General features: G+C 46.0%; 1 protein-coding gene across 1 annotated transcript; it reads right to left on the bottom strand.

Annotated features, from left to right (window-relative positions):
- Nucleotides 1–272: 272 nt before the first annotated feature.
- On the bottom strand, nucleotides 273–21,570 carry CD34 (CD34 molecule; the record flags this gene model as incomplete). The annotated part of the gene is made up of 8 exons (XM_082861831.1): nucleotides 273–458; nucleotides 1,147–1,311; nucleotides 1,633–1,685; nucleotides 1,919–2,069; nucleotides 9,655–9,735; nucleotides 10,772–11,025; nucleotides 11,681–11,863; nucleotides 21,492–21,570. 8 exons carry the CDS (start codon nucleotides 21,568–21,570, stop codon nucleotides 273–275), a joined length of 1,152 nt encoding a protein of 383 aa, XP_082717957.1.
- Between the last annotated feature and the right edge of the window lie 935 nt (nucleotides 21,571–22,505).

The raw sequence follows: 22,505 nt of genomic DNA on the forward strand, positions 1-22,505 counted from the left end.
CCTATCACACCTTTACGCAGAGCAGCCCAGAGGCTGGGTGCAGGGAGCTGAATGTGGAAAGGGCAGGAGCTACCTGTCTCTCCCCAAGGTGGCGAGAACCCCTTGGCCTGGAACAGGGCAGGGTCCCAGGAACGGCCTCCGACGGGGTGTGCAGTGGGAAAGGGTGGAGGATAAGGGAGGCTCCCCCAGCAGGGAGACAGCACGTGCTCAGGTGCAGGGAGGGGCTCCTTCCCCAGACTTTGCCCAGTCTCGCCCCGCCCACTCGCCCCCTGTCACAGTTCGGTATCAGCCACCACGTGTTGTCTCGCTGAATGGCCGTTTCTGGAGGTGGCCTGGCCGGTGCCGTTCTCCTGAGCCCCTTGATTCACACTGGCCTTTCCCTGAGCCTCAGGGGAGGCCCCAGGGCCTGAGCTATAGCCCTGGCCTCCACCGTTCTCCGTGTAATAAGGGTCTTCGCCCTAGATGGTGTATAAATAAAGGAGCATTATCTCGTAAGCAGGGCAGCAGGAAGGGGGGGTGGGAGGAAGAGGAAGGGAGTGGGAGGGGAAGATGGAGGTTGCAGCTGCATGTGCAGACTCCTTTCTTCCTGAAGAGCGATCAGGGTTCCAGCTCCTAGAGGAGAAAGGACAGAGGAGAGGCACCACACCGTGCCACGGCAGTTCAAGAGCCAGCTCCCGGCAGAAACTAGGCAGTCCCCAGGGTGCAATAACCTCCCCAGAGAAGGTAAAGGGCCAACCCTGGCCTTGTCCTCTCTCATCCGGAACACGTCAAGAGTAGATTTTCCCTCCATGTGTCCCCTTGTGAGCCACTTGGTGCCCGTGGGCTTTTAACATGCTTGCAAATAAGTGGCTGATTTAGCAGCCTGTTCTGGTTTGTATCCAGCTAAACTATCCCAGGGAAAATAATAAATAGATGACACGAACCATCTGCTACCACAGGGACCAGGGCCCCAGTTAGTGCCCCCTCCCCAATCTGCTATATATTGTTTTGACTTGTCCATGGATACAGTAATGTGAATACACGCATATTCCCTTGTGAGGGCACAGAGTGCCTTTTCTGGTATTTCTCCTCCCCTTCCATGGCATTCATGGACCTCCCCAGGAGACCTAGTTTCCCATTTTCTTTGCCCTGGACCCTAGAACTGACCAGCCTTTCTCCTGTGGGGCTCCAACTGCGGCGGTTCATCAGGAAATAGCCCGCGGTGCCCAAGACAGCCAGCAGGATCCCCGAGGTGACCAGTGCAATCAAAGTCTTTCGGGAATAGCTCTGGTGGCTCCCGACATCTTGTTCAGTGAAGCCTTGGATGCCCAGCTTGAAGAGAAGAGACAAAAAAGAGAGCCTGTCATTTGTGGAACATGGGTTCTAGACAAGGAGCCCAGACCATGCTAGACCCTGTGTGTGGTTCAACAGTGAATAAACCCAAGAAGACATGGACCTCAGGGATTTTCTAAACAGGACTTAAGACTGGAATCTCTTAATTAAGCTGCACTGTAACATTTTGTTTCAAACATAGAAGGGAAAAGGACTATTGGAGAAGGGTGGAGAGGTAGGAAGGGCAGGTCTGGAGAAGATAATTACTTTCTCCTCTGCTCCAGTGAATTCCCCTGAGACCCCTCATCTCACAGAGCTTACCTCTTTCAGGTCAGACTGGTGCTTTTTCAGAAGTTGGAGCTTGCTGGAAAGTTCTAGAATTAGAAACAGAGGTTGCTGGATCTAGAAGCTGGAACAGCTCATCCTGTACTATTCTAGAAGATGCTCTGATGGTGAGGGTCCATCTCAGGAGGGTCTTTCCCAAACTCAGCATAGCCCTGCTCCCTAGCATCTGTGCTCTCTGAGTGAAGAGGCCTGATTTCTACCCAGGATCCTCTAACCTCAGCCCCTCTTCCTCCCTAGACTTCAAGACAGATGTGCCCCTTACCTGTTCTGTTGGCCAAGACCAGCAGCAGGCAGTGAGGCCTCACCTCAGACTGGGCCAGGAGCAAGGAGCACACCCCGGCCCTGGCCTCACCCTGCTGCTTCCCACACAGGACTCGGGTCAGTTCCTCTCCATTGTCCTTCTTAAACTCCTCCTGGGATGACAGAGAAAAACGGTGAGAAGGAGAGGAGGTTACTAGTATACTCTGAACTGCATCCGGAGTCTCAGGCAATAATTCTGATTAAAGTTACACTGTTACCCTCAAAACAAGAAGAATCCTTTTTTTCTAAAATTCCAACTGAAGAAAAAAATCTCGCAAACTTCTTATGTGCAAAAACATAAGAAGATAAAAACTCCAAAATCTTCCAGGACCAAAAGGTGGTCTTAGGTGGCACTGTAAGATGTCCGAGGATGAATTTAGGAAACATCATCTCACTGAAGGATTGCCCAGGTAAACATATACTATTCAAATTAAATTCAAAAGAAATTACCCAAAACAGAAAATATTAATAATGCAATACTAATGAAGAGACAATCCTCTGTTTCAAGGTTACAATAGCCCCAAATATTGAAGGAAAAGCTAAGGGAGGTGAGGAAGAGAGAACAAATTTATGACTATAGACGCAACAGGATCCTCGGTCCCTTCCCTCTTACTCTCCAAGGGGTCTCCCAAAGAGCATGGCTCAACCTCAAGTGGTGTTCTTGTCTAGTCTTCCATTCCCCTTTCCCACTAGAAACATGGAACCCAGTTTTACAGGAGGGCGACAGATTGCTCCAGGTTGCCGACATAGGACTCAGGCACTCAGACTCAGAAGACAAACTCTTGATTATTCTTCAACAGTTGAGTCCCAGAAAAGGGATGAATTGGAATCACTGACTGTGCCCCTCCAGCACCCTGTGCTCAGACCTCCAGGATTTATTTCAATAGCCTCCAAAGGGAGTGGCCTCCCCTGCACAGAAAAGGAATCAAAACCAAGACTTTCTCCTCTGTCCAGATGGCAGATGGCAGGGGAGGAAATGCCTGAACGGCTCTGACAGCTTTCCTGTTAGGGGAAAACTGCTGGGGCGTGTGAGGGGCATCAGAACTGAGCCTCCGTGGAGAAGAAAGCTTCCTGTTTGTGGAGCAAGACTGTTCCTCAGGGCAAGGCCAGAGGGCCCTCCCAGCTTGGAAAGCAGCCTGGGTATTTTCTTACTGCTATGGCCCGAGGCAGGAAAACCCAGGCTCCTTTGCTCCTGCACAAGACAAGGTCAAGATTGGCCTCACGGGGCTTCCCTGGTGGCGCAGTGGTTGAGAGTCCGCCTGCCGATGCAGGGGACACCGTGCCCCGGTCTGGGAAGATCCGACATGCCGCGGAGCGGGTGCGCCCGTGAGCCATGGCCTCTGAGCCTGCGCGTCCGGAGCCTGTGCTCCGCAACGGGAGAGGCCGCAACAGTGAGAGGCCCGCGTACCGCAAGAAAAAACAAAAAAACAAACAAAAAAAACATTGGCCTCACATCCAGCTTTCTCCTGCCAGCTAGAAATCGAGGCTTTGGGGAGGCCAGAGAGCAGGGCTACCTAACCTCCAGATCACAGAGAGAAGCATCCAACGGTAGCCTCAGAAGGTCCCCAAGAACCAAGGTTACAGAGAAATGAATTCTCAGGCCACGGCTGCTTCCCCCTCAGGAAAAGGATAGACGATGCAGGTGTCCAAGGAAGTCCTTGGATAGAGGCTCTTCACAACAGCATTTGCTGTGGGGAGTCTGGGCTCCACATTTGATGTGATCAGCTGTCTTCTTCCTCTCTGGGCTCGTGTCCCTTTGGAGAGCCCTGCCTTGCCTCTCCGTGAGCACCTCACCCTCCCCAGCACCGCGCCTTCTGGATGAGGTGGAGGGAAACTCCTGCCTGGATGATTCTGGGCTTCTGAAGTGTCTCTGGTTGACATGTGTCTTGTTCCTGAGAGAGGCAGAGGGACAGGGCTCCTGCATAATCTAAACAAGCCGAACAAGGCGGCACCTCCTCAGTCTGCTGAGTCCTCAACCAGATTCTGCTGTTCTGACAGTGACCGCGACCCGAATATGAGACACTGTGTGAAACCCTCTGCGCGTGTGTCAGGTAGGGGGGCGGGGGGGCGGGGGGTACAGGTGTGGCAATGAATTCCACGTGATCAGAGCTCTCACTGTATATGCACGGCCATGAAGATAAACGATGCTTCCTATGTCTCAGGCCCTATTTAACTGCTTTACGCATGGTGACTCATTTAGGCCTCACACAACCCTACGAGATGGATACTATTATTCTCCCCATTTTATAGATGAGGAAACTGAGGCACAAAGAAACTAAGAGGTAACAGAGCTAGTTACATGGTAAGAACCCTAAGAAAGGCACAGACAACTGCTATGGACATTCAAAGGAGGGTGAGCTTACATCTGGTTTGGGGTTATCAGAACCATCCTGAAGAATGGGTAGCATGTATGCAGAAGAAGCTGGCAGGGAAGGGCCTTGGGAGTGGGGGTAGCACCACAAGGAAGCCCAGGAGTGTGTGAGCCTGTGACCTTCACAACCCTGGTTGCAATGAAGAACATGGCTTTCCCCCTTGGATTCCCATCCTTCAAGACTCAATTCCAACTCACCTACTCAGGGAAGCCAGTCCTATCTTCCCTTAGACTGGGTATCAGCCCCTGTTCTGCTATTAATTAGATTCTTTGCAAGTCATGCAACTCATCTGAGTGTCAGGCTCCTCAGCTGAAGACTCAGTAGGGGTGGTGACTGAAGAGCTGCTGTATGAAGAGTGCCTGGCAAGGTGCTTGGGACCAAATCGGCACTGGATAAACGGCAGCTGTTACTATTACTATTAATAATAGCAATACCTCGTAGACTATATTGTCCACACGTCGATGTTTAATCACATTCTGCCTTACCGCTACTGTCATTTCTCTGTGACTAGACTAGAAGACTTCTTAGTGGGCGGAGTGAGTGTACATTACATAATTTTGAACCCAGACTGCTCGGAGCATAACACCAAACAAATAAGAACTCAGTGAATTGTTGTTCGTCTTAACATCCCAAGTGGTTTGGCTTCTACGCAGGGTTCCTCCACCCCTTGTTTAGTTTCTTGGACTCAATTCAAGGGAATTGAGCGCCCAGCCTCCCTCCCACTCTGCAATCCAACAGCATCAGTGAATTGTGTTTGGGCCTGGAGAGGAGCAGGTGGATCCTGAACAAAGCACAATGCTCCTCCGGATGCTTGAAATAAACATCCTCCCCCAAGGGAGGCTGTGGGCAGACATCATGGGAGAGCAGGCAGGAGGAAGCCACAGCCTCACCATTTTGCTCATGAGAATCAGATTGGTGGACCCCTAACTACATCTGCTTGCACATGTTACTTTGTAAAAATAATAATCATAATAAAACCACCTAACCTTTCTAGAGTAGCATTCTCAAACTTTGCAAAGACTCTTAACATGTTAAAGAAGCATATTAAGTATGGGAGTTGGGAGAGAGAGGGACAGGTATTTTTCTAAATGAACGTTAAGATATTTCCCAATGTTAAGATTCTAGGCTAAATCGCCTCTCTCTGTCCCTCCCACCCTCTCTTTCAATAAATGTATTGACTGTGGTGTGAGTTTGACAATGCAGCTAAAACACCTATTTTCATATAGAGACTGGAGTCATTAAAGGACCTGTTACAAGTCACACAAGTGGGCAGCTGACCAAAAGTTAGTCTGTCCCAGATCGCAGGCTCTTTCCAGAAGACACACTGTCTTAATCAGTCCTCCGTCTGTAAGTTATTTTTTCTGCATGGAAACTGACCTTTAGTGTTGGGGCAGAGGGCAAGGAAAGCGAGGGCTGGGGATATTATCTGGAGGCTGGAGGCAACCTGCCTCCAATGAAGCAAATGTCACAGAACAAGGGTGATGTGAGCTAGCGGAGAAAATACAACTTCTGCATATAAACATATGTGTTTCTGAAGAAAGGTAGTTCTGAAAAACAAACTGGAGGGCAAAGGACTTGAATAGAGATTTCTCCAAAGAAGATATACAAATGGTTAGTGAGCACATGAAAGGATGCTCAACATCATTAATCGTTAGGAAATGCCAATCAAACACACGTCATGCCCATTAAGACGGCTACTATAACAAAAGCAGAAAATAACAAATACTGGTGAGCATGTGGAGAAACTGGAACTCTTGTGCCCTGTTGCTGGGAATATAAAATGGTGTAGCTATTGTGGAAAACGGTATGGCGATTCCTCAAAATTTTAAAAACAGAGCTACCATATGATTCAGCAATTCCATTTCTGGGTATATACCCAAAAGAAATGAAATAAGAGTGTTGAAGAGATATTTGAACAGACATGTTCATAGCAGCATTATTAACAATAGCCAAAAGGTGGAAGCAACCCAGGTGTCCATAGGTGAATGAATGGATAAACAAAATGGGGTATGAACATACAATGGAATATTACTCAGCCTTAAAAAAGAAGAAAATTCTGACACATGCTACAACATGGATGAACCTTGAGGACATTAGGCTAAGTGATATAAGGCAGTCACAAAAAGATAAATACTATATGACTTTACTCATATGAGGTACCTAGAGTAGTCAAATTCATAGAGACAGAAAGTAGAATCATGGTTTCCAGGGGCTGGGAGCAGGGGGGGAATGGGGAGCTGTTTAATGGGTGGAGAGTTTCAGTTCTGGAAGATGAAAAGAGTTCTGAAGATTGATTGTACAACAATGTGAATGTACTTAACACTACTGAACTGTACACTTAAAATGGTAAATTTTTATATTATGTGTATTTTACCACCATTAAAATCATTCTTTGGTAGATTCCCCTGGACCAATAGCTATAGCATAAGAGAATAAAGTAATCTCACGTTTTGGAAATTATGTGGGAAACCACAACCACAAAGACTAAATTAACCTGATATTGCAGCGGAGAGAATGAAAGTCAGACATAGGGTGGCGCGTTCTGCTAATGAAGATTCTGAGATGTGGTAACAGGTGCTTGACAGGAGAGTGGGATTGCCTTCCCTCCCTGTGGCTGAAATAGGTGATTTCTGCCTAGAGGTGAAGTATGAGGAGCAAAAGGAGAGTAGTTGGGATAGAAATGTCTACAGAATGCATGTACAGAAGACAGGCCTAAGTAATCCCCATAGCAAGAGCTAACAGGTAGGATACTCACTATGTCCAGTGCAAAATGAGTGTCTGGATAGCTGAGAACAATGCATGCATACTTCTGTTATGGGAATATACTAGATGGAAGAGCATAAGAACATTACATAAGTACTCAAGGATGTGATGTTAGAGGAACCCATGTCTTTCATGCTTCTCGTTAGGCCTGAGTTTCCCTTGATTAGAACCGGTGTGGTAAGGCTCTCTGACACCAAAGGTACAAATGCAACTTAAGGAAAATTAGGAGACACTACACCGCTTTGGAACAGATTGATTATCAGACAAGCATGCAGTAGGACTCAAGGAAAAGGAATCTGGGACACAATCAGGAGCTGTGGCCCAAAATTCTGGAACAAGGACTGCTGACTGAGGAAAATTACCTTGGGAGGCAATGCTACTTGGGGGCTGGGGAAGAGGAACCCTTAGGAAGACAGGGGTATCGACGGTGGTGGAAGGAAAAGGAAAACAATAGCACTACACAGGTGCTGCCATAGAGTTGATTCATCATGGGCAGTGCAGAAGCCTTCTTTAGGATATTGGAGGAATTGCTATCTTTTCACATCCCTACTTGCAGATCCTCTCCAAACTGAGTAGAGTGCAGACCTTAGCTGTGGCACAGAATAGAGTAGACAGTAAAGACCTCAGAGAGAAACAGACTGCAGCACAGAAAGAGGAGTTATTTCTGGAGTAGCAGTAAGTTTCTGGCACTTGTCTTGTACAATGACCCTCGTTAAATGTGAACTTTGAAGAGCAGTGGACAGACATTTAGAATGAATCCTCTGCAGTTAGCTCTAAATCGTTCGTACAAGGAATTAGCATTCTGGCACAGACCGCTGTGATGCACAAGAAAATAAGTGCTCAACCAAGATGATACAAAAAGAGAGCGAGAAGATGGTCATTTTTCTTGGCTATAATTAGCAAAGTGTTGGGCAAAAAATTTTTTTTAAATGACTAGAGTTGAAAATCAGCGTCAGAAACACACAGAATGTTACTTGTAGGTTATATATTCATGCTTAACTATTGTGCAGATTGCACTTAGTTATTCCATTGTGTGAACCTATGTCTTCAAAATTTGTGTTGTTTTTTAAAATTGTAAGTTAAATAATTTTCTTAAGTATTATTTTAAAAGAGCTGTGAGTCACAATGACCCAACTGATAATGATGAATAAGATACCGATAGTCAGAGTGGACAAAATAAGTAACTTAATGCCCTCTACAGACTACAGTATTTGCTCAGGCTCTTTCCAGTCTATGCATGTCACACATCATATATATGGTTCCCTTAAATGGATTCCCACCTTGAAAGAAAACTTTTTTTTTTCTATGAGTAAATACCACTCTTCCTGTCATCTTATCCTTCATCCAGGAAATTGTTACTGTCAGGAAATTGGATTTACTGAAACAAAGCAAGGAGGTCTGCTATCATCATTAAAAATTAACACCATGCTGTACAGTTTACCAATGCAATAAGACATGAAACTGAAAGAAGAGGCATAACTACTAAAAAGAAGGAGAAAAGCAACATATTATGAGAAATAACACAATAGCTTATGTTAAAAATGAAAAATAATCAGCTAAAATACTCCTGGAATTAATAAACAAGTTAAAGAAAATGACTAGACCCAAGATAAATATTAAAAACTCAACAAACTTTCCAATATACCAGAAAAATCAATTGGAATATATCATGGAAAAATCTATATTATAAATAAACCTTAAGAAATCCATAAAACCTAAGGAAAAACATTTTAAAAACTAAAAAAAGAAGATACTGAACAATACCAAAGAAAACCAGAAAAAAATAGAGGGATTTTAGAGCAGTTCCAATTAAAATTTTAATGGTTTTGTGTTTTTTTTGAATCTTTAATAGGTGTTGCTATAGTTTTTCTAAAAGAATAGATGAAAAATGCCTTTCATTTTTATAGTGTAATAAGCAAAGACCTGCTTGGCTGGATATTAAAAGTGCCATAATATAAAAGTATAATAATTAAAAAATTTAAAACAGGCCCCCAAAAAAGACAAACTAAACATATAAAATCTCTCTTTAGAACATGCCCTAGGACATATAAAAACTTAATACAAACTAAAGGAAGCATTCCAATCAATAAAGGAGAGGATCATGCAATAAATAATGCTAGGGGAAATGGTTATATGGAGAATGCAGCGTTTACAGCAAAAAAATTCTTTGTATATTAAAGAGTTATATGAAAATAATAATAAATAAATTGATATTTTAGGTGACTAGTTTATATTTCATGAAGAATTTCTTAACATAAAAGCAAACTTAAATCTGAATATATATATTATATATATATATATTATATATATATATAAAATGTACAATAGAGGAGGGAAAAAAGTAAATTTAAATAAAATTGTCTTTGCCTTCTTTGTCCACCAGATGGGGCCTCTCACTCCTTAAATCCAGAGCTCAGTATTCAAAGTAGCCTGTCCATGTTAAACTCCCCCCACCCTCTCCCAAGTCGGTCAGTCCAAGACTTGCCTTCAGGACATTCAGAGGAATTTTGGGAAGAGAGGGAGGGGTAAGGAATTGGGGATGGAGGTGGGGGCTTTGACTTACACAGCTGGAGGTCTCATTTAGCTCCAGGCAGATACCTTGGGTCAATTTCACTTCTTTGACTCTGGAACATTTTATTTCTCCCTGTATTAAAAAAAAAAAAAAAAAAAAGTAAATAAGCCAGCATCTTTGCCGGGCATTTCTTCCCCACCTCTTTTCTGGTTTGATTTCTGTGAGATACTCTTTAAAGAGGCTTTAAAGAAAGGGAATTTAAACATTTTGTTAGGAGACTAGGAATTTATGTCATATTCTTCTTTTACCTCACTTCCTAACCCATCAGATAATCAAAACTTTTGTTACTAGCCTGGGCTTGCAGGCAAGTAGCTATTTGTGACCTTGGTAAACATTTGCTTGGATGGCGCAGAAATGGAAGAGGGGAGGATCTTTTCCCCTTTGAGCTGTTTTCCCTCCAGTGAATTACACACTTGCAGCGAAACAGATAATGAGGTGGCCAGGTAGATCCTGGTGACACTCATTTTCCTCCTGGTCCCTTAGAACTCTCCAGATTTCTATTCTGGCTCCTTTAAAAACAGAAACCAGGCAGATCCCCCATGCCTGCCCCCAGGCTCCATGCCCTCACATTTTCTACTCTTCCTGCTGAAAGCTGTTGATAGCCACAGGCCCAAAGGCTGAGAAAGGCAGGTTGAGCTCAACACCCCTGTTCTGCCTAGTTCCTCACTGCCTCTCTACTCCTGGCATACCACCAAACCCTCTTGCATAGAGGAAATGGTATTTGCCCTAAACATTTTGGGAAAAGCAGAGCCATTAAGTAGAAGATGGTTTCCAAATATGCCCAAAGGCGAGTGGTACCCTAGTCAAAGATTGGACCAAGAGGTACTGGAAAGAACCACAGAGAATTAGATGGATTTCTGAGAATCCTCTTTACTCTCTACTTCCTAGAAATATAGTACCCACGGCACAGATCAGCCTTGCTACCCAACTCTACCCCTCTCCTCCCTTTTCTATCCCTTCCAGCAATATTTATGCTGCACATTTTTCACACTAACTCCTATACGACCCAAATTCATTGGTTGGGATAAGCAGAGGTTAAGGGGAAGAGAGAGCTTGCATACATATGAAGTGAGGGGGCAATCTGTCATTTTTGGCCTGATTCACCCACCTTGATGGTACTTGGGATAGGAGAAAATGATGTATAGGGGTTAGTGGGAGATGTCACAGGGCTGGTACTATTGTATGGGGAATCTGAAATATTTCCAGGTAACATGCTGGGCTGCAAGGTCATCTCTGAAGTTGTAAAGTTGATGGGGGTAGAAGACACTGTGGTGGCTAAAGAGGTCTGTGACTGGACAGAAGAGTTCATGGTTCCAGGGACTGGGGTGATCCCAGAGGTAGATGTGAAATTGACTGTAGGCTCTGGAATTGACCAAAACAGAAGTGTGAATATATGCGCATTGGCATAAACACACACACACACACACACACACACACACACACACACACACACACACACACACACAAACACATCTCAGTTCATTGACATAGGCACAGACTTCAACCCAGAAAAGGGAATTTGGGGAGTTAAGAGTTACTTCATGTCTTAACCCTTACCAACTCATTTCCAGCCAGCTGTTGGAACCATAGCTATAATCACAGAATGTATTAGAGATGCCCTCAGGGCTCTGAAACTGAACTGGAAACTGGTCCACCCTAGAGATGTCAAGACCCCCAGTTTGAACCTGTACACAGTCTGTTCACTTAGAAGAGCTCAGAGATCTCTACAGAGTCCTCATCAGATCTTTATTTTATCACTAAGCTGAGCTCAAAGGGTGCAAGGAGCATTATAAATCAGGATCAGCTGCCAGGGTGTTGAGAAAGCTGTCACTACAGGAAGAACTGTCTAGCGCTTACTTCAGGGTACCCTAAGCACGATACTCAAGCCACTATTAAAAGGGGCTTGTATGCTTCCATCTGTGGCGGGAAATAGAGGGTGGGGGTATTTGCAAATAACCTAATGCTTTACCCTAGTGCCAGCAGCATCCTTCTGGGGCCCGAGACAAACACTCTTTACCTGAGATGGCTGCTGTGTTCCCATTGCTGTCCTGAGAGACAGCGTAGAGGCTGATGTTTCCAAAAGTACTTGATATTGTGCTTTCCTGGTTGGGTATAGTTGTAGGGACAGTTGAAGATATTCCTGGGGTAGATGTCTTTGTGGCAGTAGTAGTCAAGTTCTCTGTATTTGTGAACCCAGAGGCTATAGAGAAACAAAGAAGAAATATCAGAACTCAAATCATCCTGGAGCCTCATGGCATCACCTGATTCAATTTCTTGGCTTTAGGTAGAATCCATCTAGAACATCCCCTGCCACCCCTGGCAACAGAGCAGAACAAGGACATCCTCCTGGACATGTGACTAATTTCTCACTAGATTTTTCCTAAGGAAAGAGAGAAGGAAAAGTTTGCGTGCACCAAACATCTAGTATAGTATTATTTATGGAAGGGAAAAGTTGCAAGCAACTAAATGAATTACAATAGGTTAGATGTTATATGCACTTAACATACCATAATCATTGCAAATAAAAAAATGCAAAAACTATAGCAGCATAAGAATATGAGGCAATGCTCATAACATGCTAAGTAAAATATTAAAATTTCAAATTACACCTGAATAAGTATTGCCAAGATCTAAAATGTGGGGAAAGATGTGCCTCTATTTCCTTTTTAATGTATCCTTCTCTTCAGCCAATGTATTAACTCTTGGAATAATCACTAGATTGACACCATCTCTATGTAATCCTTTAAAAATCTTCTATCCTCCCTAGATTCCCCCATTCCCCAAATCCTTTCATTCTTTCCTTTTATTGAGGAACTGCAGCTAGCAACCACAAGATTTCTTTCGGGAAGCTCCGACCTAGGAATCTAGCTGATGGACTAGAGAGCATAAGGCTTGGTTCCTCAACAAATGTCCTGGGAACAGAGAGCTTAGTCCTGGCTCTGTCAATAACTCTGTAATTTAATGTGTGTGTGTCTCAGTTTACTAATTTTTAAAGTGAGGGGTTATTGGGAAAATCAATGAGATAACAAATGTTAAATTGCTATAGTATAATGTTCCTGGAACTAGTTATTCTCTGAAAATTTTCCTGCAGGTTCTTACCCTTCCATGTTTCCTGTGGTACCCAGCAGTGCCATCCTTAGACCCAGAAAGGAGAAGCTACCTGTCTGGACCCTGCACTTTAGAGCCTACACTCTGTTCCTCTTCCTGCCCTCCCCGTCCCCAAGCTACGAGGAGTCCATGGGGCCAACAGAGGTGTACCCTCTCTTCTAGATCATGTGTTGGGACCAGAAGTCCTAGAACTTCTTGCCCAAATGGCTCTTTGCTCACTTAAGGACCTGCATGGGCCTGTTCTCCCAGTCCCTCCTTCCAAGGGTGAACTGCAGCACCAGGGTGTGTGCCTCCAAGGCCCAAGGGTGGCCAATGGGTGGCTGTTTGCAGGGAGAAGGGTTAGAGCCTAAGATCTAACCCCACCTTGTAGGTGGGGTGTCCCTTGCCTGCATGCAAGATCCCTTACAGTATGGACCAGAGCCATGAGTAAGAAGAAGAGAAGAGGGTAGGCAAGGGCCGAGGACCACCTCTTCCTGCTAAGCCACATTGTGGCATTGAACTCCAAGGCTCTGAGAGTCCTAAATTCAAATCTGGCCTTCCAGGTGGCCGTGAAGGTAAGTTTTTCAAGGTAAGAGGATAGACGATATTTTATTTACCATATGGTTGGCCTGATTTATAACTTTGAAGTATTTAAAACCTATAATATGTGGGCCTCCATTGTATTCTTAGCTTGAGCCCTGTAAGTATTAGGGGTAGACTTGGTATTCAGAGCTCATACCCGGCAGTAGCATCCTCAAGGAAAGGCACCTGAAGGGCCCAGGCCACCCTAAAGCTTGTCTCTAACTTTACTGATTGAAACCTAGGCCTGTATTTTACAGAAGTTTCCGGGTAAATAGCAGTGCAAAATGACCCCTCTTCTTTTCCTCAGCATCAAGGCGGATGTTAGGCATTAGTTTCAAGGCAATGAACCTGAGGCCAAAAGTCTCCCCTAAAGGTGGTGGCAAGTCTCACTCTCCCTCATCTGCCTCTCTTCCCAGCCTGCTGCAGGTAGGTTGATACTCATGGTGAGTACAAAACTCATATCTCAAAATTATAGGGCAAGTGTGCAGGAGGAGCAAGTGATATTACTATCTCCGTTTTAGAGAGAAGAGTTTTGGCCAAGAAGGAAGGCCATCATTCATGCAGGGCAAGGAGCAATGGGGCCACTGAGGTTTAGCTGACTCTTGAGTAGAAGTCGCAAGATGGTCAGGGGGTCCAAACTGCCAAAGATCAGGATGCATCTTCCATATTTTGGAGAGAAAAGTATGGGCTCCTCTCTGGCTGGGATAGGGGGCAGTAGCGGGGAGGGGGTAGTGGATTTATCAAAATAAAATAGGTGGGGAAGCAGATCCAGTCTTCTTTTGTCCTTAAATAAGTCCCTCTCAGCAATCTGACCCTAAGGTATGAGTTCAGTTCAGGGGGCAGGTGGTGGGAACATTTGGACACTGAATTGAAGGACCATCCTCTCAAGGTACCATATTTGGAGGCACCACTGGAACTCCCCCTTGACATCACTCTTCCTGCCCACCCTTTTTTCTTCTTCCCACCAATACATCAATTCTTGGTAATCCCATCTGGCCCAACCTGGCCCAGCCCTCTTCTCTCCCCAGAGAAAGCTGGGCCTGGCTGAGGTGATGTCATGCTTTTGAACCCCCTCCCCCAGGGCCTCCTTCACCCAGACAAACAGTTTTGAACTTTTCCAGATGTGAAGAGAGACCTGCTGCTAGCTCTGAGGACAGATGTGCCTGTTCCAGATGAGTGAAGCAATCCTGGACCCAGGCCAGCTACTGAGCCACTAGGGTCAGGCTCCCGGCTGCGGCTGCCCCCTCCCACCCATCCGTCAGCCAAGAACTGAGGAACAGGTTGCAGGATCTGTCTGCAAATGGAAAGGGAACCCCAATCTCAGATTTATGTCCCTGAGCCCAGGGTGAGTGGGGAAGCCTCTGAGACCCTAGAGAAACAGGACAAAAAGAGAAGGCAGAAAGGCAAGGCTGAGCAATGGGGTACATATGAGCTGGCGTAGGGCAAAGGGACACCTTGGCAGAACCCTGGGGGCCAATCCTGACCTACACTGCAGCACAGAGGCTGTCAGTAGAGACTGGAGTCTCTTGTTTTCACAGTCTCTAGGGCTCCCTTTCTCGTGCTCCCATGAAGAGATGGGTCTTGGAGGAATGACATTTATAAGAATCAAGACTGACCACAGATTTGTTCTTATCCTATATTGCCCCCCACACCCATGGCATTAAACCATCCAATACTGATCTTTCTTTATCTGAGCTTCTTATCCCCAACTCTGTATGGAAGTCATAGCAGCCTACCAGCCAGGTCCAAGAGACAAGCGATGAAACCTCCACCCCATTCCACTCTACACTGGAAGAACAGCCCTTACCCCCAACCCAACAGAGCATTATACTACAATTTAAATTTGAATGGAAGGCTATCTTCTGTTGTTTACTTCTCACTCCATCTTTATTAACTGCGTCTCCCTAAGTACCCTATTTGCCCCTACCTACCCTACTTGATCTCAACCCATGAACTTGGGACAAAAGGGGACAAGGTATCAGGAAGTTAGCAAAATGAGGATTCCAAGAAGCCAAATAGATGTCACAAAATTCATGTTGTAAAAGTCATGCATTTAACTTACAGGTACTTATTTCAGAGGCAATTATTCTTGTTTTACACACAATTCTAACAAACTTGTTTATCTGATATCCTAGCTAAAGCTAAAAATTAGAAAGAGAAGCAAACAATAGAAGCAAACAATAAGGAGAAGCAACAGTTGAAAATGAATAAGCAGCAATAAATGAAAAACAGACATGAGTATCAAAAACCACGCTAGTCTGGAACCATTTATGGTAGGAGTAAATGAAAATATACACCTTCGTAGGCATTAATGATGCCACTGAGTTGCACCATAACCGAATTATTTTCATGATACAACTGAGTCTGAAGGTTAAAGCCCTTTTTTTCCTGATACACTAAGAAAGCAGAAACATAGGTAATATGTTTTTAAAAGATTTCTGCCTACAATTAGTAAATTAAAGATTCTTTTAGTCTTTAAAGGGGGTTTACAAATCCTCAGAGATCCAGAAAGTTCTGCTAACTAAATTACTAAATTCCTGTACTTTAGGAGAAGGTTTTTTCCCCCTATATTTGGTCTTGTTTTTCACAGACCCTCTGAGTTTTAGTTTGTGCTGGTGCTGTTTTTCTTATCTCTTAGTCAGTCAGCACCGTTCTGCCCATCCTTTCAAATTCTAGCACCTGGCCCAAGAGGAATTTCTTGGAGGAGATCCTGGGTAACTTAGATGCAGTACTAGGAAGAAGGAACAAGCTGGCCTCTGCTGGGAGCCCACAGCCTGCGTTGATGGTTGATGAGAAGACAGGAAAGCCTCAAAACAAAGAGCTCGGGCTCTGTAATTGGACCCTGTTGAAAGGCTCCTCTACCGAGTTCTAGCTACATGGCCTCGGGAAGCTTCTTCACCTCTCTATACCTCACCTGTAAAATGGAGATAAAAATAGTGCCTACCTCCTTGTTGTTCGCAGGAATAAAGGAGATGGGGGTGTAAAGCAGTTGCCTGTCTGGTAAATGCTCAAGAAACAGTGGTTATCTTTAGGACAGGTCCCTTTTTTCCTGCTTCTCAGAGACCTTAAGATCATATATGCTGTTTCCTGAGTATAGGTCTTGTCACCTTGGTTACATCATAGGTTTCCTGAGTGCTGGAACCATCTCTCATACTTGTCTGTATTACTCAGGGCACTGAGCACAATCCTCTGAGTTCACAATAAGCACTTGGGTTGAATGGCAACTGCACCAGGAGTGTTCACACTGACCACCTCTACGTAGGACAGTGTTCACACTGACCACCTCTATGTAGTACCATGCCATTCAATGCTATATTTTAAGAGGGAATTTATTTAATTAAGGGCGTGCCCATGAGATGATAACCAGAATTAGGAAAGTTCTAGAAACCAAGTCATATGGTTGAGAGTTTAGTGCTATTTCATCTGGATCAAGGGTTGGCAAGTATAGCTGGTGGACCAAATCAAACCCATGGGCTGTGTGCTGTTTGGCCAGTGAGCTAAGAATGGCTTCTACATGTTTAAAGTGTTGTAAAATAAAACAAAACAGAGTATGCATCAGAGACCACATATGGACTCCAGAGCCTAAAATATTTGCTATCTGGCCCTTTACAGAAAATTTGCTGATTTTTGATATAGAAAGGAAGAATTTAGGGAGAGAGAATAAATACCTTTCTTCAAGATTCATTTCACTCGTTCATTCATTCTTATCTTCCCGAAGCACCACCAAACTCAGCATTGTGCGGAGCACAAGCTAAGAGAAGATACCTTTCTACTGCTCGGTGTTAGTGTCACTAGAATTTAAATGAATCCCTGCCCTCAAGGAGCTTATAATCTAGTGGAGCAGACGAGCAAGGTTGTTAAGGATTGTCATGAAGAAAGATCAGATTAATTCTGTGAGAGTTTAAGGAATATAATTGCAGTTAATGATCAGAAGATATATAAAGGCTAATTCACTGCAGTACAAAAAAAGCTAATAATCATGGGATTTTTTTTTTTTTTTAATAGAATGAACTACTCTGGGAGATAGTGAGCCACCCATCTTTCCTGGGAGCATTCAGGAAGCATCCCTGCTATGGGTCTCGGTGGGTTTGGGTCATGTTGAACTAGATCAAAGAACTGGGCTGATGCCTTCCTACACTGCAGAGGCTAAACTGAGGTGTGAGCATAAAAAAGTGTCTGTGGCCTGAGTGTTCCCAGGGTACTGAGACTCCCCTTTAGTATTCAAATAGCATGTCTTGGCCAACATCCACTTCCTGTGGGACCCCAATATCTTGAGCTTTCCCTGGGGGCTACGTCTCTCCCAGTCACCTCTTTCTCCATTTTCCTAATTGCCACCGACCCCTGTCTCACAGCTCTGTGCCTCTCTGTCCTTAGGCTGCAGGAGTTCTCGTTCTACACTACTGCACCATGGGCTTGCCAAACACCCATTCCTTTATTCCCCCCACCCCACCCCAGAGCACCACTAACAGTGTTACAAGGTCAGCGCGTGTTTACTGAAGGTTTGAGATCATGGAGGGAGATTACAGCACAGCCCAGAAGAGACAAAGGCATAATCTTGAAATCCTAGGCTAGACATTCCTATGCTAAACAGCCGGGCCACACCATAAGGAATTTTCCCAGACAGGTCTTTTCCACCTTCCACTCACTACTGTTCCCTACTGCTCCCAGCACCTCCCCTCCTCTCTCTATGTTCTCCTGGCCTCTGGAGTCCTTTAGCCTTTTGTCTCTAGGGCCCATCAAATACAAAGTTCTACTTTATTTTATCACGCTCAGCAATTCAGCCTCCTGTCTGCCACTGCACATCAAAGGTTTGTGCAGGAGTCTAGGTTTTTTCACCCAAAGACTCATTAAGGCATTTTCTTAAATAATGGAGCTGGCTACCTAGAGATGCTGCTCTGCTAAGAAGGTATCAGTGGTGGGTTCTTTGGGTTATTTTCCCTCTTAAACCAGGAGCAAACTTCCCAATCAAGCCAGAGGTTTTTCCTTTGTATTCCAAAGGGAAGTGATTCATTTCAGTGGTCTCCGGAGTGTAGGTCCTAGGAAGTACACCCTGGTATACATCCCTATTTATTTGTATCACATTCTCTCAAGATGCACGCGTCTTTCTCCTTAGCAAAGTCTAGGGCCTTCGGGACTAAAAATCGTAGATACTGTGTTTTTATTTCTTAGCTGAGGAAGGAAGAGAATGTTCTCATTAGGGAAGTCAAAGCCCAGAAAAATATGGAAATTCTGCCCTGGCGACTCCAAGCATTTTCTTTTGGAGGGTGTGTTTTATTCTTTTTCCACACCTTCACATTTTCAGTTCCCCGCACTCGGGGCCATTTAGTGACATCCAGCAAAGTCAGTGGGAGCAGGAGGCCCAGGCACCCTGAGGGTGGAACTGGGTAACCATCCAGCTCTGAAAGTAAGTCCAGGCCCTCCTGCCCAGGATCTAAAGGAAATCAGGCAGTGAGATGGTAAGAAGCAGAATTTGTGGCTCCTTTGCATTTGTTTTTGTAAGACTCTGAGCCTGAGTTTATCTGTTGCACTTTGGCACTTCTTGCCCTGAGCTTTTGGAGACAAAGACTCAGAGAAGGAAGGAGATGAGAACTAGTGAATGAACAGGCCCAGGAGGTGGAGCCAAAGGGATAAGAAAAAGATGCCCAGGCTCGTTTTATCAGTCAAACAGGAATGTTGCCGAAGATTTGCATTTGCAAAGGCTATGCCAGCTGGGCTGGCCCTACAAGGGGGAGAACTGGGGACCACGGAATTAGTCAGAGGTCCCAAGGCTGCTCCTTCTTGGTCGCCATGTGGCAGAGAGTCAAAGGGTGGAGTCCTCTCCCCTCCGGAAAATATCTGATAAAATTCTTTTCCCTTTTCTTTTTTCCCCTCTTACACGTAGCCCCAGACAGGATATGGGTGTGGGGTCAGCAGACACGAAGGACCCAAAGGAAGGAGAGGAATGTGAAGGGTGGTACTTGTTAGGGAAAAAGGAAGGACAGCCTTGGAGGGCTTGGAGGAAACAGATACCCTGGGGCTGACAAATGGGGTTCCCTGATTACCTGAAAGATTTCTCTTTCCAGCTGGTGGTGTGGCAGTGCTACCTGGTGGCCTCTCAGCGCCCACCCTGACTCTGGTCACCACCCAGAGCCACCCCATCTACAACAGAGAAAGTCCACTTTTGGTTGGCTGCTGTACCCAAGCCCAGGCTAAGTTCTCACAGCGACAGAAAAAAGACCTTCCCAGAACAAAGCTCTTTGGCAGGGTCAGTGAGGAGAAAACCACAGAACCCTCTTCTGCCCTAAAGTTCACAGTAACAATGGCACAGAATTTCTGCAATGCTCCTTTGTTAGCATTTCAAGGTACAGTCACTCACTCATTCCAGTCACCCCACAGTATAATAGAAAATGACTCCTAGTATTATATAAAAACAAAAGCTAGGAAGCTCTTGGGGAATGCATAAAGCTACACACTGGCCTTAGCAGTCTGGCAAGATTGAGCATAGGGACCCAGGCCCCACCGCTCATCCCCAAAGCGGAGACACTGAAATTCTCAGCATATCTGCCCAAGGTTTTGCAGAGGTTAAAATCGCCCTCCCCGTCCCCACTGCTGCAGGCCAAGGCGAGACTGAGACTGGCCAGCTGAGGAAATAAGAAAAGGGTGGGCCTCACTGGGCCCAGGACCAGGTCATCATGAGCTGTGAAGCCAAAGGAGAGTGGAGCATCGGATAGGAATCTGAGCCGCTGGTCAACTCACCCCATTGTGAGGTGGAGCCAGCCCTCAGGGCAGTTCCCCAATCTAGGGCTTCAACGGACACTTTACTGACAGCTTTTTCCCTGCCCCGAAGGGCATGTCTGGGACTGTCAAACAGGTCAACCCAGAGTCTAACTTAGAGCTTTCTCCAGCCTGGAGTCTCTCTCCAACTGGGTGGACCCAAAGGGGGACAGCAGAGGAGACTGAGAGCAAAGAGGCCTAGCTGGCTGGCCCAGGTCACTCTGGGGGGCCATGGTGGGTGGCCTTTAGGATGCAATAAGAGTAGGGAATTGGGAGTCCTAGAGGCCTGGAAGCAGAATCTGGAGCCAAAGGGAGAATAACTTACAATGTTTAAATCCTTCTAAGTGCAGTGAGATGAGATGGAGAATGTTATCCCCAAATGAAAGCAATTAGGAATAAATATTTATTGAGCGCCTACTAATTTTTCTTTTTAACCAAAGTGAGTGCAAGAGCTTAAGAAGTCAGGGCGGATGTGGATAAGCCAAGGAGTGTCCACCAGTTTGCTGATCTGTCCACTAGTTTTAGAATTTGGAGAAGAAGGGCAGGGGGAGAAAACTCCAAAATGTAACAAGTCTGAGTTTGTGCCAGGGTGAGGGGTTGCAGTGGGGAGAGGAAAGCAGGGCACAGAACAAACTCCATCTACCCTGTGCCTTCTCTCCAGTGGCATGGAGAAGAGGGTGTCAGAAGACGGAGCGTAACTTAGCTTTGCGATCTTAAATGCAAGAATATTTTCACGGACTGTTCTTCATTCCAAACTCCCCATGTCACCTAACTCAGCCTGCCTCCTGGGCCTCTGGACCTCGGACCTGGGTCCTCATCCCAGGTTGGCTTCGCTCCGGTTCCTTGAATGTCCAGTTCTGACTCCCCCTGTCCTAGTGGTCGGTGGGCACCAACGCTCTCTTCCCAGGAACCGCTCTCTTCCCAGGAACCGGCTCAGGCCGCAGCTTTCTGAATCAACCGTCAGTCACGAAACTTTCCTGCTTCTCTCCTCCCCTCTCTCCTGGTTCTGGCTCCAACTCTGCACTCTGCACCTTTGGCAACGCGAAAGGACACTGGCATCTTCAAAGAGCTTTACTTTAGAGACAACTCGAGAGAGCCTCATTGACTCTGGGAAGCCTCCGGCGCGACCTCCGATTTACACCTGGGCTAGTTCACGCTCACAGTGTGGTCGCCTTCCCGGCGCGTCCCACCCCCACCCATTCCCAGCGGAGGCACCAGTGCCCATTGGGCTCTGTTCAAGCGGCCCCGGTCCCACCAAGCCAGGAGCAGCCGTGGGCGTGGGGGCATGGGGTAGGGCAGGGGTCCCTTCGCTCCGCCTAACTCGGCTGTACGCGCTCTGCCTCCGGGAGAGCGTCGACCCTCCCCCCCACCAAGTTGGTCGGGCCGGGCGCGCGGCCCATACTCACGCAGCAAACTCAGCAAGCAGAGCGCGGTCCAGCCCCGCGGCATCCCGTGCCCCGCGCGCGCGCCCCTGCGGACGAGCATCCTTCCCGCGCCGCTCCCGAAGAGATGCACAGAGCCCGAGACGCTGCTTGGCCAGGCCCGGACGCGCAGCTCCCGCCCCTCCGCCCGAGCGTGGGGTGGGCGAAACTTGCTTTTTCCCCTCCCCTCCCTCTTTAGTCCTGGCACGGCCAACCCCTCTCCTTGGCTGCCACTAACGTGAGCTTCCCGCTTGGTCCCAAAGGCGGAGGACGTTAGGAAGCAGGCTGGGGTTGCCGCTGTCGAGGCCAAAAAAGGTTTTGTGAGGGCCCCAGACGTCTTGTTCAACTTTATATAGAGGCCCCATCTTCTTAAAGCTCGACTTCACTTAACTTTAACCCCCTTTGTGTCAGCCTTGCCGGTGTCCAGGGCAGGGGGCAAGTTTCCTCTGATTTTTTTTTCCATTTCCTTTCCTTTTTGCTTTTCTTTTAAGTTTTAAGCTGAGAACAATCTTGCAGATGGAATCTACCAGTAAGGACTTGAGTTTACAAGTGTGAGCATTTTGCTAATCAGGTACAATTTAGCACATGTCAAATCTGAGGCATTTAGTGATACTCTACCAGAGACTATGCTGTGTTAATGATGCAGAAAGCCTGAGCAGGACATATAAATGACAGTAATTACTCACTTTCTTTTAATTATTTTTCTTACAAGATCTATTTATTTTAATTTGGAGGGTTATTTCCTGTTACCGTCCCTATTTTCGCACATAGTTTGATCCTGTCACCATCATCATAAAGACAAAGGACTCCCCTAGCACCTGGGGTGCCTTCTCTCCAGTCCTGGGGCTGAGACTCTAGGGGCTTCCTCCTGCTCTCTTATCAGAAAAAAAGACTTCCCCTGACTCCACCCTCTTCTACCTAATTGATCCTGGAGCTGTGTACTCCTCGTGAGTTGTTCTGGTTGTTGGTAAACTGAATTACAGAAACTTTGAACTGGGC

Source organism: Leucopleurus acutus (assembly GCF_964270905.1).
Source record: "Leucopleurus acutus genome assembly, chromosome: 2".
Lineage (NCBI taxonomy): Eukaryota > Metazoa > Chordata > Mammalia > Artiodactyla > Delphinidae > Leucopleurus > Leucopleurus acutus.